We start from the raw sequence: 13,530 nt of genomic DNA on the forward strand, positions 1-13,530 counted from the left end.
CTCCCTTTAAGATAACTTCCATTACATTTTGAGATGTCTAGATTTTCTTGCGGCTTATAAAAGTAAAGGACTGCCATACTTCTTTTCCTGAGTTGGGGGAATAAGCACAAATTAAGTTACTGACAATTACAGATTATTACCATAGTTTTAAAACTTGAATTTAAAGAGAATAAGATGAATCTTTATTTCTGAGGATATTTCTGAGAATCCTTACAGCTATTTTTAGCTGCTTGCAAGCTGCTCTGTCTTTGCTAATTGAGGGGGAAGGCTGATTTTGGTTTTTCTTTTTGTGTTGTTCTCAGCACATGCAGATGACAATCCAGGCTCTCCAGGATGAGCTGCGGATTCAGAGGGACTTGAATCAGCTGTTTCAGCAAGATAGCAGCAGTAGGACTGGGGAGCCTTGCGTGGCAGAGCTCACGGAGGAGAACTTCCAGAGGCTGCATGCTGAGCACGAGAGGCAAGCCAAAGAGCTGTTTCTTCTGCGGAAGACCCTGGAGGAAATGGAGCTGAGGATTGAGACTCAGAAGCAGACCCTAAATGCTCGGGATGAGTCCATCAAGAAGCTGCTGGAGATGCTCCAGAGCAAAGGACTTTCTGCCAAAGCTACAGAGGAAGACCACGAGAGAACGCGACGGCTGGCAGAGGCGGAAATGCACGTCCACCACCTCGAGAGTCTTTTGGAGCAGAAGGAAAAAGAGAATAATATGTTGAGAGAGGTGAGTGACTACCTTTTTAGTTCCTGATTGTCTTTTTTCCCTTACTAATCAGAATCTTGCCCTAGATAAATTTATGTGCTCTGCTGTGCTGCTGGGTAGGAATTTTGTCTCTTGTGTTTCAGCACATGAGTGATTTCCTTTTGATTTTTTTTTTCTTGAACAGAATGACATCACCTGGCATATATGTTACTCAATAGCATCCTCACCCTGTCACCCTGCATGAGATTCTTAGGTTCCTGAGTGACTGAGGGGATACAGGATTGTTTCAGTTTGTACTTGCTTCTGTTTGTTCGTAGAGACAGAACAGCAAAACCAGAGTCAGGGTAACAGTTAACTGGTGCTCAATTACAAACTACTAGTAACCAGTCACCTCTGCTCACCTATGCCTGCAACACTCAAGCAGTAATGGATGTCTCCTCTGGTTTCCCTGGAAACGGTTGTCATGTTGTGAAAGATATGTGTTAAAAATCAAGGCGTGTAGCCAGAAGGAGTTATGTAGAGACACATGATTTTATATGAAAGACTCAAACTGGCCTGTGTTAAGATTAGACCTCACTTTCTGTGGCAGTGACATTTTAAGAAAGCATTAAGGAAGAATTCATCTTACCTTGAGCTAATGTAGAAGCTGTAATACATTTTACATGTCTGATTTCTTAGGGTTTCTATTGCAGTTATAAAGCACTGTCTTAGTCAGGGTTTCTATTCCTGGAAAAAACACCATGACCAAGAAGCAAGTTGGGGACGAAAGGGTTTAGTCAGCTTACACTTACACATTGCTGTTCATCACCAAGGAAGTCAGGACCGGAACTCAAGCAGGTCAGGAAGCAGGAGCTGATGCAGAAGCCATGGAGGGATGTTACTTACTGGCTTGCTTCCTGGCTTGCTCAGCCTGCTCTTTTATAGAACCAAGACTACCAGCCCAGAGATGGCACCACCCACAAGGGGCCTTTCCCCCTTGATCACTAATTGAGAAAATGCCCCACAGCTGGATCTCATGAAGGCACTTCCCCAACTGAAGCTCCTTTCTCTGTGATAACCCCAGCCTGTGTCAAGTTGACACACAAAACCAGCCAATACAAGCACTGTGACCAAAAGCAACTTGTGGAGAAAAAGGTTTATTTTACTTACAGTTTAAATCACAATCCATCACTGAGGACAGCCAGCCCTCAGTGCATGAACTCAACTGGGCAGGACCCTGGAGACAGGAGCTGATGCAGAGGCCATGCAGGGGTGCTACTTACTTTCTTGTTCCCCATGGCTTGCTCATACAAGCCTGCTTTCTTATATGTCATTAGTCCAACTTCCCAGGGATGGCGTCACCCATAATGGGCTGGGTTTTCTCCCATTCTCCATTCTGTCACTAGTTAAGAAAATATACTATAGACTTGCCCACAGGCCAGTCTGGAGCTGTGTTGGATTTTCCTAATTGAGCTTCCCTCTTCCAAAATGACTCTAGACTATATCAAGTTGACTTAAAACTAGCCAGTGCTTCTGGTTAGATATAAAATTCTTTTTAGCTTCCCTGTGATTATAGGGATGTATCACTATAACCAGCTAACTTTCACATTTTGGTGGGGGGAGTGGGGATCCTCGAACTGTTAGGATGAGTCTGAATAATCTCTTTTAAACATGATTTGGGAAGAAGAAAATTAAAAACAAACAAACATATTCAACTGATCATGATAGAACATGGCTTTAATCCTAGCACTTGGGAGGAAGAGGCAAGCAAATCTCAGTGAATTGTAAGCCAGCTTGGTCCACATAGTGAGAGACTGTCTCAACACCCAAGAAACTAACACCAACACAAAACTATGAAGCTACTGAGTGTGGTGGTACATGCTTTTAATCCTGCAGTTTGGAGGCAGAGGCAAAGGCAGAGGCAGAGGAGGTGGAGGCAGAGGAGGCAGAGGAGGCAGAAGCAGAGGAGGCAGAGGCAGAGGAGGCAGAGGCTCAGTGAGTCGGAGGCCAGTCTGGTTGACATAGTGAGTTGCATGATAGTTAGGGCTACACAGACATTTTTTTTTTTAAACTGTACAGTACCTCAAAAGTAAAAATTCCAGGTGTATATTGAAACAAATACAAACTTGGTGATGTCTTTTTTCCAATTATAATTTCCTGCTTTAGGAATATTACGTTTTTGCTGCTTCTGAACATTTTAACCTATTTATTAGTTTAGGAACTAATAAATGCCAAATAGCTAAAGGATATAGGAAGTCATGGTTTGTTTATTTATGAACAATTAGGATCATATTGAGCTCGAAAATACTGAAAAAAAAACCCTCTGGGAGTTTTAGACTGTTTTTTTAAATAAGTCATATAAATACATTTTGTATATGATAAAAGAAAATATATTTCCCTGTGAGTGTACCACCAAACAATTCAAGGCTGCCATTTGTAGCATATTGTCTCATAAGAAATATAATCATGCTCCTTAAAATTACTTGAAAGCAAGTGGGCACAGTGGCTGTGGACATACTTCTTCTTTTTCTTCCTTCAAGACTTAGCTTACATCAATTCTGCATTGACGGTCAGTGTGCAGTGTTGCATGTACATGCAGTAGCAGTGACCATGTACATTTGGCAGTAGTGGTCATGTGAGTAGGAGTATTCAAAGCAATTTTCCTTTTTGAAGCAGACGCTTACTAAGGAGTCCTGGCTATCCTTAGACTCCCTACACCCCCGACGATGCTAGATAAAATTAATAACTCTTCGCCTCCAGACCAAATAAATGCTTAATAAAACAAGAACTGAATGATAGTTTTATAGTCTGGCTTAGGAAAGTAATAGTCCAGTAAATGTATATTTACTAGAAAGCATTCTGCTTACTAGTCACATACTGAAGTAGGTAGAGGTAAAGATGGTTGTGTTAATGATACTTAAGAACATTCTTGAAGTTTTATCTAATTAATTTGATAAGATTAGGGAAGAGAATAAATAATGTCATTGATGGAAAAGATGGTACTCAGATTTCATTATTGCAGAAACTAATATGTAAATGTCATTTCCCCCAATGTATCAATTTAATGCGTCTATTCTGGGAATTTTCTGGTAACCCCTGGGGGACTTATGTAGGTAGATAAGAATACATATATTTTGAATCCACTGGTGATATGTATCTGTAAAACTAGCACCTGGGAAACAGTGACAGAGAATTTAAAGTTCAAGGCCAGTTTGATCAAAGAAAACATAATAGAATCTAGAAATAATGCATTGTTAAGTATATGACAGATATTTTGAGGTAATACCCATCATTTCAAAAATACCTAGTTACATAAAATTAAATTCTAGATGAATTGAAGAACTATTTAAAAAGATATATTAGAAGAAAACATAAGCAAAAAAAAAAACCCACTTAAATATAGTCTTTGGCATGGAAGACTCATTGGTATATCGAGAACATTAATAAACATATCTATTAGAGGTTGTAATTAACAAAGGTAGAATGGTAACCCCGGACAGATTTTAACACGTACCTTGACCTTACCTGTAGACTAGTTTCTAAAGCAGTAAGATGCCCTGACGTGCCTGCTCCTACCTTCTTGTTCTCATTAATCCCCTTCCTCAACAGTTCCTTATTAAGCTCTAGTCGGTATTGATCTTGTGACCATAGATAAACATTTTCACGGTCTGTGTCCTTCAAAGACTCCCAGATTTGAGCTGGAGAGTTGGCTCTGCAGTTAAGAGCTTCCTGTACTCTCACTTAATGCATTCAGTACACATACTAGTGGTATGCCTTACAATCACTGGTTTCTTAAACTTAGTAAATAGCATAATAGTAAAATACCATGTGTGATATTACTCATTACAATATTCTGCTCCATTTATGAACATGATTCTGTATACCCCCATATTAAAATTAATATTTGATAATTATATTTTGTGTCAAGGTTTTATTATGGTTGGAGCTTGGGTTTTCTGTTGGTCATGGGATTGTTTCATTGCTGTACTGTTCCACCTTCCGTTTGATAGATGAGCGAGGACATCTGTTGGATGCACAGTAAATTGCATGCCATGTTTGCTTAGTGCTTTTGGGCTTGGGCACTTGGAGTTGTAACAAACTTTGCAAGTGATTGCTATACAGCAAACTTGGAGAAATAAACTATGAGTCTCAGTGTCTTGCTAAAGGATATTGAAGTTGGCTCTGGATTTTTTTTTTTTTTTTTGAGACAGGGTTTCTCTGTATAGCCCTGGCTGTCCTGGAACTCACTCTGTAGACCAGGCTGGCCTCGATCTCAGAAATCCACCGCCTCTGCCTCCAGAGTGCTGGGACTAAAGGTGTACGCCACCACTCCCGGCTGGCTCTGGAATTTTAAGAAACTCTTTATTCCTGTGTGTACAAAACATTGCAACTCAATAATATATTTCAGACCTCTATTTCTCTCTTTAAAATGTTGATAGATGCTTGCCTTTTTTGGGGTTGTGGGCTTTTTTGTTTGGTTTTCTTTTTGGGTTGGGTGTATTGTCTTGTTTTGTTTTTGAGATGAGGTCTGGCTATTTAGCTCAGGCTGGCCTAGGACTTTCTATGTAGACTAGGCTAGCCTTCAACTTATTGAGATCTACCTGTCCCTGCCTCCCTAGTGTAGGAATGAAAAGTTTTATCCATTTATATCAGGCTACACTTTTTTGTAATGAATTCCATTACATTCTATTTGGCTGTTTTGTTTGTTTGTTTGTTTTGTTTCCTATGCCATTTTAATCTGAATCTTGTTAGTACAGCTTTTCATGTGTTAGGGTTTATGTGCTTGAGGTTAAAAGTACTAATATGTGTATAGATTCTAGCCTATGAATTCTGAATTTTGGCTAGTATATTACAGAAGTATATGAATTTTCTTGACAGTGAGAAGGTATAAGAGTAAAAAAGCAATAGAGAAATAGATAGATAGTGGACTAGGGATATATCTTAGATGATTTAATCTCAACACTGCATAAACCAGTGGGAAGTGTAGGCAGAAGGATCAGGAATTAAAAGGTCAGTTGCGTCTACATAGGGAATTCAATACCAGCCTGGTTTATATGAGATCCTGTCTCAAAGAGGAAAATAGCAGATAGTGAATAGAAGGAATTGGAATAAAAAAGAATTCCAGTATTAGTATGTTTGGCATTTTGTAGTGATTTTGGAAAGTGAGGACCATTAATTATGTTGTTTATTCAGATTTTTTCTCCTGCTCTGTTTTTAGTATGTCATTTTCTTATTTCCATTTTGTCAAGAAGATAGTTTCCTCATTACAGTGTAGCTGCTACAGATGGCAAAGGGCTATAGAACCACACTGCTCATCATTGGATGAGAGAAGGTACCAAACAAGTAGTGAGGAGCCTTTTTATCCCCCTCTTCATTTCCATCTCTTCTGTGAATGCAATACTCTAGTCTAGAACTTATATGGAGGATTGACTTTGTCAGGGGACTTCACAAACATTTGACCTAAGAGCAACCAGGGCTCAAACTTAACATTTGAAAAAAGAGAAACTTCAGACTTTTTTTTTTTTTTTGGTTTTTTGAGACAGGGTTTCTCTGTGTAGCCCTGGCTGTCCTGGAACTCACTTTGTAGACCAGGCTGGCCTCGAACTCAGAAATCCGCCTGCCTCTGCCTCCCAAGTGCTGGGATTAAAGGCGTGCGCCACCACCGCCCGGCTCAGACTTTTTTTTTTAATTAAATTTTTTTATTACTTTATTCACTTTACATTCCAATATTAGCACCCCTCCCAGTACCTCCTCAAACAGATCTTCTCCCCATTCCCCATCCCCTTCTTGTCTGAGAAGGGGGAGCACCCCCTAGGTATCACCTCCCCTCTTGGCACATCAAGTCCTTGCAGGACTAGGTGCATCCTCTCCCACTGAGGCCAGACAAGGCAGCCCAGTTAGAAGAACAGGACTCACAGGTAGGCAACAGATTCACTGACAGCACCTGCTCTAGTTGTTGGGGGTCCTGCATGAAGACCAAGATACACTTCTGCTACATATGTGCAGGGGGCCTAGGTCCAGCCCATGCTCTTTGGTTGGTGGTTCAGTCTCTGGGAGCCCCTAAGGGTCCAGATTAGTGGACTCAGTTGGTCTTCCTTTGGAGTCCCTGTCCTCTCCAGGTCCCTCAATCCTTTCCCCAACTTTTCCACAGGACTCCTGGAGCTCCGTTTAGTCTTTGGCTATGGGTCTCTGCATATCTTTCCATTGGCTGCTGGGTGGAGAGTCTGAGAGGACATTTATGCTAGGCTCCTGTCTGCAAACACAACAGAGTATCATTAATAGTGTCAGGAATTGGTTCTTGCCCATGGCATGGGTCTCATTTGGTCTAGTGATTAGTTGGCCATTCCCCCTGTCTCTGCTCTACCTTTGTCCCTGCACAACTTGAAGGCAGGATACAGTTTGTGTCGAACATTTTGTGGGTGGGTTGCTATCCTTATCCCTCCACTAGGAGTCCTGCCTGACTAGGCTATTTCAGGGTTCATATCCCCTACTGCTAGGAGTCTCAGGTAGAGTACCCCCTATAGATACCCTGGGGCCTTCCCTCTCTTCCCATCTCAGGTCTCTGGCATATCCTAGAGGTGCCCTCCCCCCAAATTTCTCTCCTGCTCTCCTTATACTTGAACCCCCCTACTGCCCTCTCCTATCCAGTTCCTTATTTCCATTATTTATTTTGTTTCCCCTTCTGAGAAAGATTTGAACATCCTCCCTTTACCTCCTTGTTATTTGGCTTCTTTGGGTCTGTGGATTGTAGCCTGGTTATCCCATACTTTATGGCTAATATCCACTGATCAGTGAGTATATACAGTGCATGTCATTTTGTGACTGTCACTCCTGCATAATTCATGATGTCCTTGTTTTTAATAGCCAGGTATCCTATTGTGTATATGAACCACATTTTCTTTATCCATTCTTCAGTTGAGGGAAATCTAGGTTGTTTCCAGTTCTGCCTATTAGGAATAAAGCTGATATGAACATAGTTTGACAAAGAAGCCAGAACCTCACATTGGGAAAGGGAGAACATCTGCAACAAATGGTGCTGTTCTAACTGCATGTCTGCATGTAGAAGAATGCAAATAGATCCCTGCATAAAACTCAAGTCCAAGTGGATCGAAGATTTCAATGACAAACCAGATACACTAAATCTAATAAAACTGAAAGTGAGGAACTGCCTTGAACACATTGGTACAGAAGTCAGCTTCCTGAACAGAACACCAATGGCTCAGGCACTAAGATCAACAATTAATAAACGGGACTCCATGAAACTGAAAAGCTTCTGTGAGTCAAAGGACACCATCATTAAGACAAAATGGCAGCCTACAGATTAGGAAAGGACATCTACATCTAAATCATTCATCCCTACATCGACAGATGGCGAATATCCAAAATATATAAAGAACTCAAGAATTTAGATGCCAGCAACCAAACCAGCCCTATTAAAAATGGGGTACAGAGCTAAACAGAGAATTCTCAACAGAGGAATCTCTAATGGCCGAGAAGCACTCTAAGTGTCCTTAGTCTTCAGGGAAATGCAAATCAAAACAATCCTGAGATTCCACTTTACACCCATCAGAATGGCTAAGATCAAAAACTCAAAGGACAGCACATGCTGGCAAGGATGTGGAGCACGGGGAATACTCCTCTATTGCTGATGGGAGTGCAAACTTGTACAACCACCCTGGAAATAAATCTGGTGGTTTCTCAGAAAATTGGGAATAGTTCTACCTCAAGACCCATCTATACCACTCCTGGGCATATACCCAAAAGATGCTCCACCATCCCACAAGGACACATGCTCCACTCTGTTCATAGAAACTTCAGAACTTTTATGTGTTACTTTCAGTCATAAGTGTTTCTTCCAATCATATGGTCAGCATATTTTTATGGCATTGACCTTGCACATGCTAGGCCAAAGGCTTTAGTATGATTTAATATACTATTATTATTAGAGTTATTATTTTATGTTTATAGAGATTGAACCTAGGAAACAATGCATGCTAGGTAAGTCCTCTATCATTCAGATAAGTCCCCAGCCTCTTTACTTTTAAAATGAAAGAAACTACTGAAGAAAAGAAGCACAAATTGTTCCTAATTTATTCTCAAACTTTAGGTTATCCATTTGGTAATTAGAGGAGATAACATATTTCTTTTTTACATTAGAAACTATGTGATGTTATTAGGAAATTCAAATAGTTTATCTACCCATATGTTTGTTTGTTTGTTTGTTTGTTTTTTGTTTTTTCGAGACAGGGTTTCTCTGTATAGCCCTGGCTGTCCTGGAACTCACTCTGTAGACCAGGCTGGCCTCGAACTCAGAAATCCACCTGCCTCTGCCTCCCGAGTGCTGGGATTAAAGGCGTGCGCCACCACGCCCGGCTCATATGTTTTTTAAAAATTAAAAAAATATATACTTATTTTGAAGATAGGGTCTCACTGTATAGACAGGCAGGCTTTTCATTGAGATCCTCTTGTCTTGACTTCTGAGTGCTGAGATTAAAGGCAAGACTTCTACCCATAATTCATTAATTTTTCTTTCTCTTTTCTTTTTCCTTCCCTCCTTCCCTCTTCTCCCTCCCTTCCCTCTTTTTGTTCCTTTTCTTTTCCCATTTCTGTCCCTTCTCCTTTTCTTCTTTTCCCTTCTCCCTTGCCCCTCTCTTCCTTTCCTCTGGCCCTCTTCTTTCTCTGCTCCTTCCTCTTCCCCCCCTTTCTTTTTTCCTTTTTCTTTCCTTCCCCACACTCTCTTCTTTCCCTTCCTTCTTTTCCCTTTTCCTCCTCTCCCATCTCCGCCTACCTTTTCTCTTTCCTTCTTCTTTTTCCTTTCTCACTCCTGTTTCCCCTTTTCTTTTCTCTTCCTTTCTCTGTCTTTCCCTTTCATGCCCGACTCTTGTTCTTCGTCCTGTCCTGGCCTATTTCTCTGTGTTAGTCCAGTTATACCCGTGTCTCGCTGGTATTACAAGTGCACACCATCATGCCCAAGTCTAGTTTGCGTATTTATGTGTGTGTGTGTGTGCCCAAAGGTCAGCCTCAGGGCTCGTTCCTTAGTAGCTGTAACCTTTTCTTCTTTTTTTCTGTTGTTTTTTTCTTTTCTTGGAGACAGGATCTCTCTCTCCCTAGCTCTGGCTGTCCCGGAACTGGCTCTGTAGAGTAGGCTGGCCTTGAACTTAGAATTCCCTGCCTCTGCCTCCCAGGTGCTGGGAATTAAATGCATGCCCACCTTTCCCAGCTGCTTAGTGTTTTGAGAGCGAGTCTTTCCTGATCTAGAACCTGCTGGGTAGGCTAGGCTTTAGACAAATTCTAGGGCTGTATTTAGATCCTTAAGCTTGCATAGGAAACACTTTCCTGAGCTATCTTGACAATCCCAAGTTGTATTTATTTTTAAATGAAAAATTTCAGCCAGTAGGGATGAAATCAAGTGAGCAAATAGCACATTCTTCTTCTTCTACTTGTTTGTATAGTAGCTTATTTTATTTCCAGAGTCTCTCCTGTTAGTTACTTACAGTGTGTGAGCCAGAGGCTTGATTTACTCAGTAGGAAAGGGGAGTTTGTCAGCTCACTGAATACAGGATGCGTTCTTATGAGCTTCAGTGTGTAGGCCCGTGGGTAGAAATGTGCTGTGATAGAATTCAGGTTTTTCAATGGGAGGGTTTTGTGCTTGTGAGTGAATTAGACTGCATTCTGGCCATCTCTTATTACATGTAGAAGGATTTTAAAAATTCGAATAGTTTTGTTTTTCTTAGTCTATTTGCTAGGGTTTAAAAATAAAATTATAATAGTTTACCACAAAATGGAGCATTGTGAATTTACTTGTTTGGAATTAGATAATGGAGAAGAGATGCCATAAAATTAGTTGAACACCTAAATTGTAAAGCATTTCAAAGAAATTCAGCTTCAATACTTACAAGTCCTGGAGCAATAAATAATACATGTAAGTATAGATTTTAGGCTTTTATTGGCTGATGAAAATTGTCTATAATTAGTGTAGTTCATTTTATGTTTATATAATCAAAAATCTCACACTTATTTGTGGAGCAAACATCCTCAGAAGTCTCTACTATATACTCAAGTGAGCAGCTTGTGTACACTTGGGGACCGTAGCTTATGAACAAGCTACAGCTAGTGAGTTTGTTTTAATGCTGGTGGGAACGATGTTTTTAGTGGTGGAATGGAAGAAAACAGATGAGTTCAATAGATTCTAAAACTTAAGATATAATATAGAGAGTGCTGTGTGTCAGGGCTGGAGATGTCGCTCAGTGGGAGACCCGTTGCTTACCACATGCAACCCTGGCACCTCAGAATAACAGTGTAAATAGTTGTGTAGCTTAAAGAATTATGAAATATGCTCCCTTCTAGTCCCATCACCCAAATATAGAGAGGGAACTTTAATGCCCATCATTGTCAGAGACTCTCTTTTTCCTCTAAGAGCAACTGTGATCTTGGCTTTTATGATCACTCATTTGCTTTTGACTAAATTTACCGTATCTCTATTCCTAATATTAAAACATTATCACATTTATGTATCAGTATCAATTAATGGCAGTACATATCATGGCTTAGCTTCATCTGTTTTTCTTTTGTTTTAATTAAATTTTTTGATACTCCTTTTTTTTTCCTTTAAATTTGCATTGGTATTTTGACTGTATGTTTGTCTGTGTGACGACAGTGTTGGATACTCTGGAACTGGAGTGAGAGACAGTTGTGAGCTGTCATTTGTGTGCTGAGAATTGAATCAGGTCCTCAGGAAGAGCAGCCAGTGCTCCTCATTTCTGAATTATATCCTCAGCCTTCCCCTTTACAATTTTAATGAATTAATTTTTGCAGACTGTTTTGTCTTGGTGTTGAATTCACTGTATATTGGAGGATAGACTTAACTTTTAGTCTTCCTGTATCACTTCCAGTTTTATGTAGTTCTAGAAATCTGTCACCCAGCTGAGAACTACCTATGGTGTTGTGCACACTAGTCAAGTACACTACCAAGTGACCTGGGTTTTCAGCTCTGTTTTTCAAAAGTACTCTTTACAGTTTTAATTATAGATTTTATCTTCCATGAGCTACTTTTTAGCTTACGGGCTAGAATAATAATTCCATTATATTTGTAATTTCTGTGCACATATTGACTTATTACACACACACATACACACACACGGAGACAAAGAAACAGAGAGAGGGGGAGGGAGGGAGAGGGAGAAAATAATTTAAAAAAAGAGGTTGCAAGCAGGACACTGTTTTAGTTAGAGAAGACATCAGAACTTGGACACCCCATATTGACTTATCCATTATTCCTATCATATATAACAAATTACAGTTACCAAACACACAAGGCAAGGAGTCAAGCTTATTACAGGAGACAGGCATTCAATTATTTTTTTACTTCATCAAATAATTTAAAACACTATCCTGGCATGGTAATTTTACCCCTACTGTCTTTAGTGCGTATCTATTAACTGCATGGACTCTTTGATCTAAACACAATGATACCATCACAGCGAATCCACTTAAAATATTTAAGAGACATTTGAGTTGGGAACAGATGGAGGTAAAGTGCTCAGTGGCATGGGAGATGGGACAGAGTTCAGCAGCCCCGTATATTTGGGGATCAGCTTGGTGTCCAGTGTGACTGAAGTACAGTGACTGAGGGAAGCGGGAAGACATAAAGTCACATGGGGAGCCTCACAGGTTTTTGAGTGTGGAGTGAGGAGCTCACCTTGGTTTTTAAAGGAGTGCATTGAGAAGATGTGGTAGGGGAAGCAAATGTAGGAACTTGTAATGAGAGGTGTGGAGTTTTGGATGGCTCATGTTAGGTAGGAGTATTAAAAATGTACAAAAGAGTTTTTGGATTTGGATGTTTCGAAGGTACATATAAGTAGATTTCCTGACTTCGGTTTAGTGGAGACTGGAAGGTATGAATGGCTTCATGTGTGATACAAGTTTAGGATGCTGTTGAAGTCTGATCTTGAAAAACAGCTTTTAAAATGTTTGATACCTACGGAAGTATGATATCCAGTTAAATACTTAAGGCTGAAGTTGGTTGTAGCAGTGTATATTAATTAAGATTGAGTCTGTCTTCCCTTAAATGTTTGAGCCAGAATTTTTTCAGGTTGTGAGGTTTTTGGGAGTTTGGAATATTTTCATATACATTAGCAGTTGACCATTCTGTTTTAAAAGTAAAATCAGAGATGCTCTAAAAAATTTTTTTAAAGAACTTTTCTTTCTGTAAGAATTTTTTTAATTATTTATTTTTATTTCATGTGTATTGGTGTTTTGCCTGCATGTGTGTTTGTGTGAGGGCGTTTGATCTCCTGGAACTGGAGATACAGAGAGTTGTGAGCTGCCATGTGACACCTGGGAGTTGAATGCAGGTCTTCTTGGTTGAACTCTTAATTGCTGGTCCATCTCTCCAGTCGTGTTCTGTAAGAATTTAAGAAAAGTTGATCAGTGAGCTTCCTGGTTAGGCAACAATGAGTAAGTTAGGAGAAAGAAATAACCAAAATATTATATTACGGTCTTTTTCATAGCTCATAGGTTTGTGTGTAGCCTCTTAGTATAGAGGTTTTCTCTCAGCTGAGGCTCCTATTTCTCTCATGATCCCTGCTTATGTCAAGTCGGCACACGTGACCCCTTGTCAATGTGATGCACAAACCTTTACTTTTTCATTTATTCCCAAGATCACATATTAATAAAGACATCACGGTACAACACGTCTTATAGACTTAAAGAATTCTACAGCCTTACAAATTCAAACATGTTAAAAGTTTAGTTTCTTTACAATATCCCATCTCTTTTAGAAAGAATTCTGGGACTAAAGACATGTGTCTATCTTGAACACATTAAAAAAGGAAGCTGTCTTACAATGTGTTCT

General features: G+C 39.9%; 1 protein-coding gene across 12 annotated transcripts in view; it reads left to right on the forward strand.

Moving 5' to 3' along the window:
• Erc1 (ELKS/RAB6-interacting/CAST family member 1) overlaps positions 1-13,530 on the forward strand; it is a 277,991-nt gene that overhangs the window by 51,920 nt on the left and 212,541 nt on the right. For all 12 annotated transcript variants that reach the window (XM_085840047.1, XM_085840052.1, XM_085840050.1 and 9 more), the window contains exon 3: positions 303-719. In XM_085840047.1, coding sequence (XP_085696173.1) covers positions 303-719 — 417 coding nt within the window. The remainder of the gene's footprint in view (positions 1-302; positions 720-13,530) is intronic.

This window comes from Mus caroli, unplaced genomic scaffold, assembly GCF_978045245.1.
Source record: "Mus caroli unplaced genomic scaffold, Mus_caroli_1 scaffold_7, whole genome shotgun sequence".
NCBI lineage: Eukaryota > Metazoa > Chordata > Mammalia > Rodentia > Muridae > Mus > Mus caroli.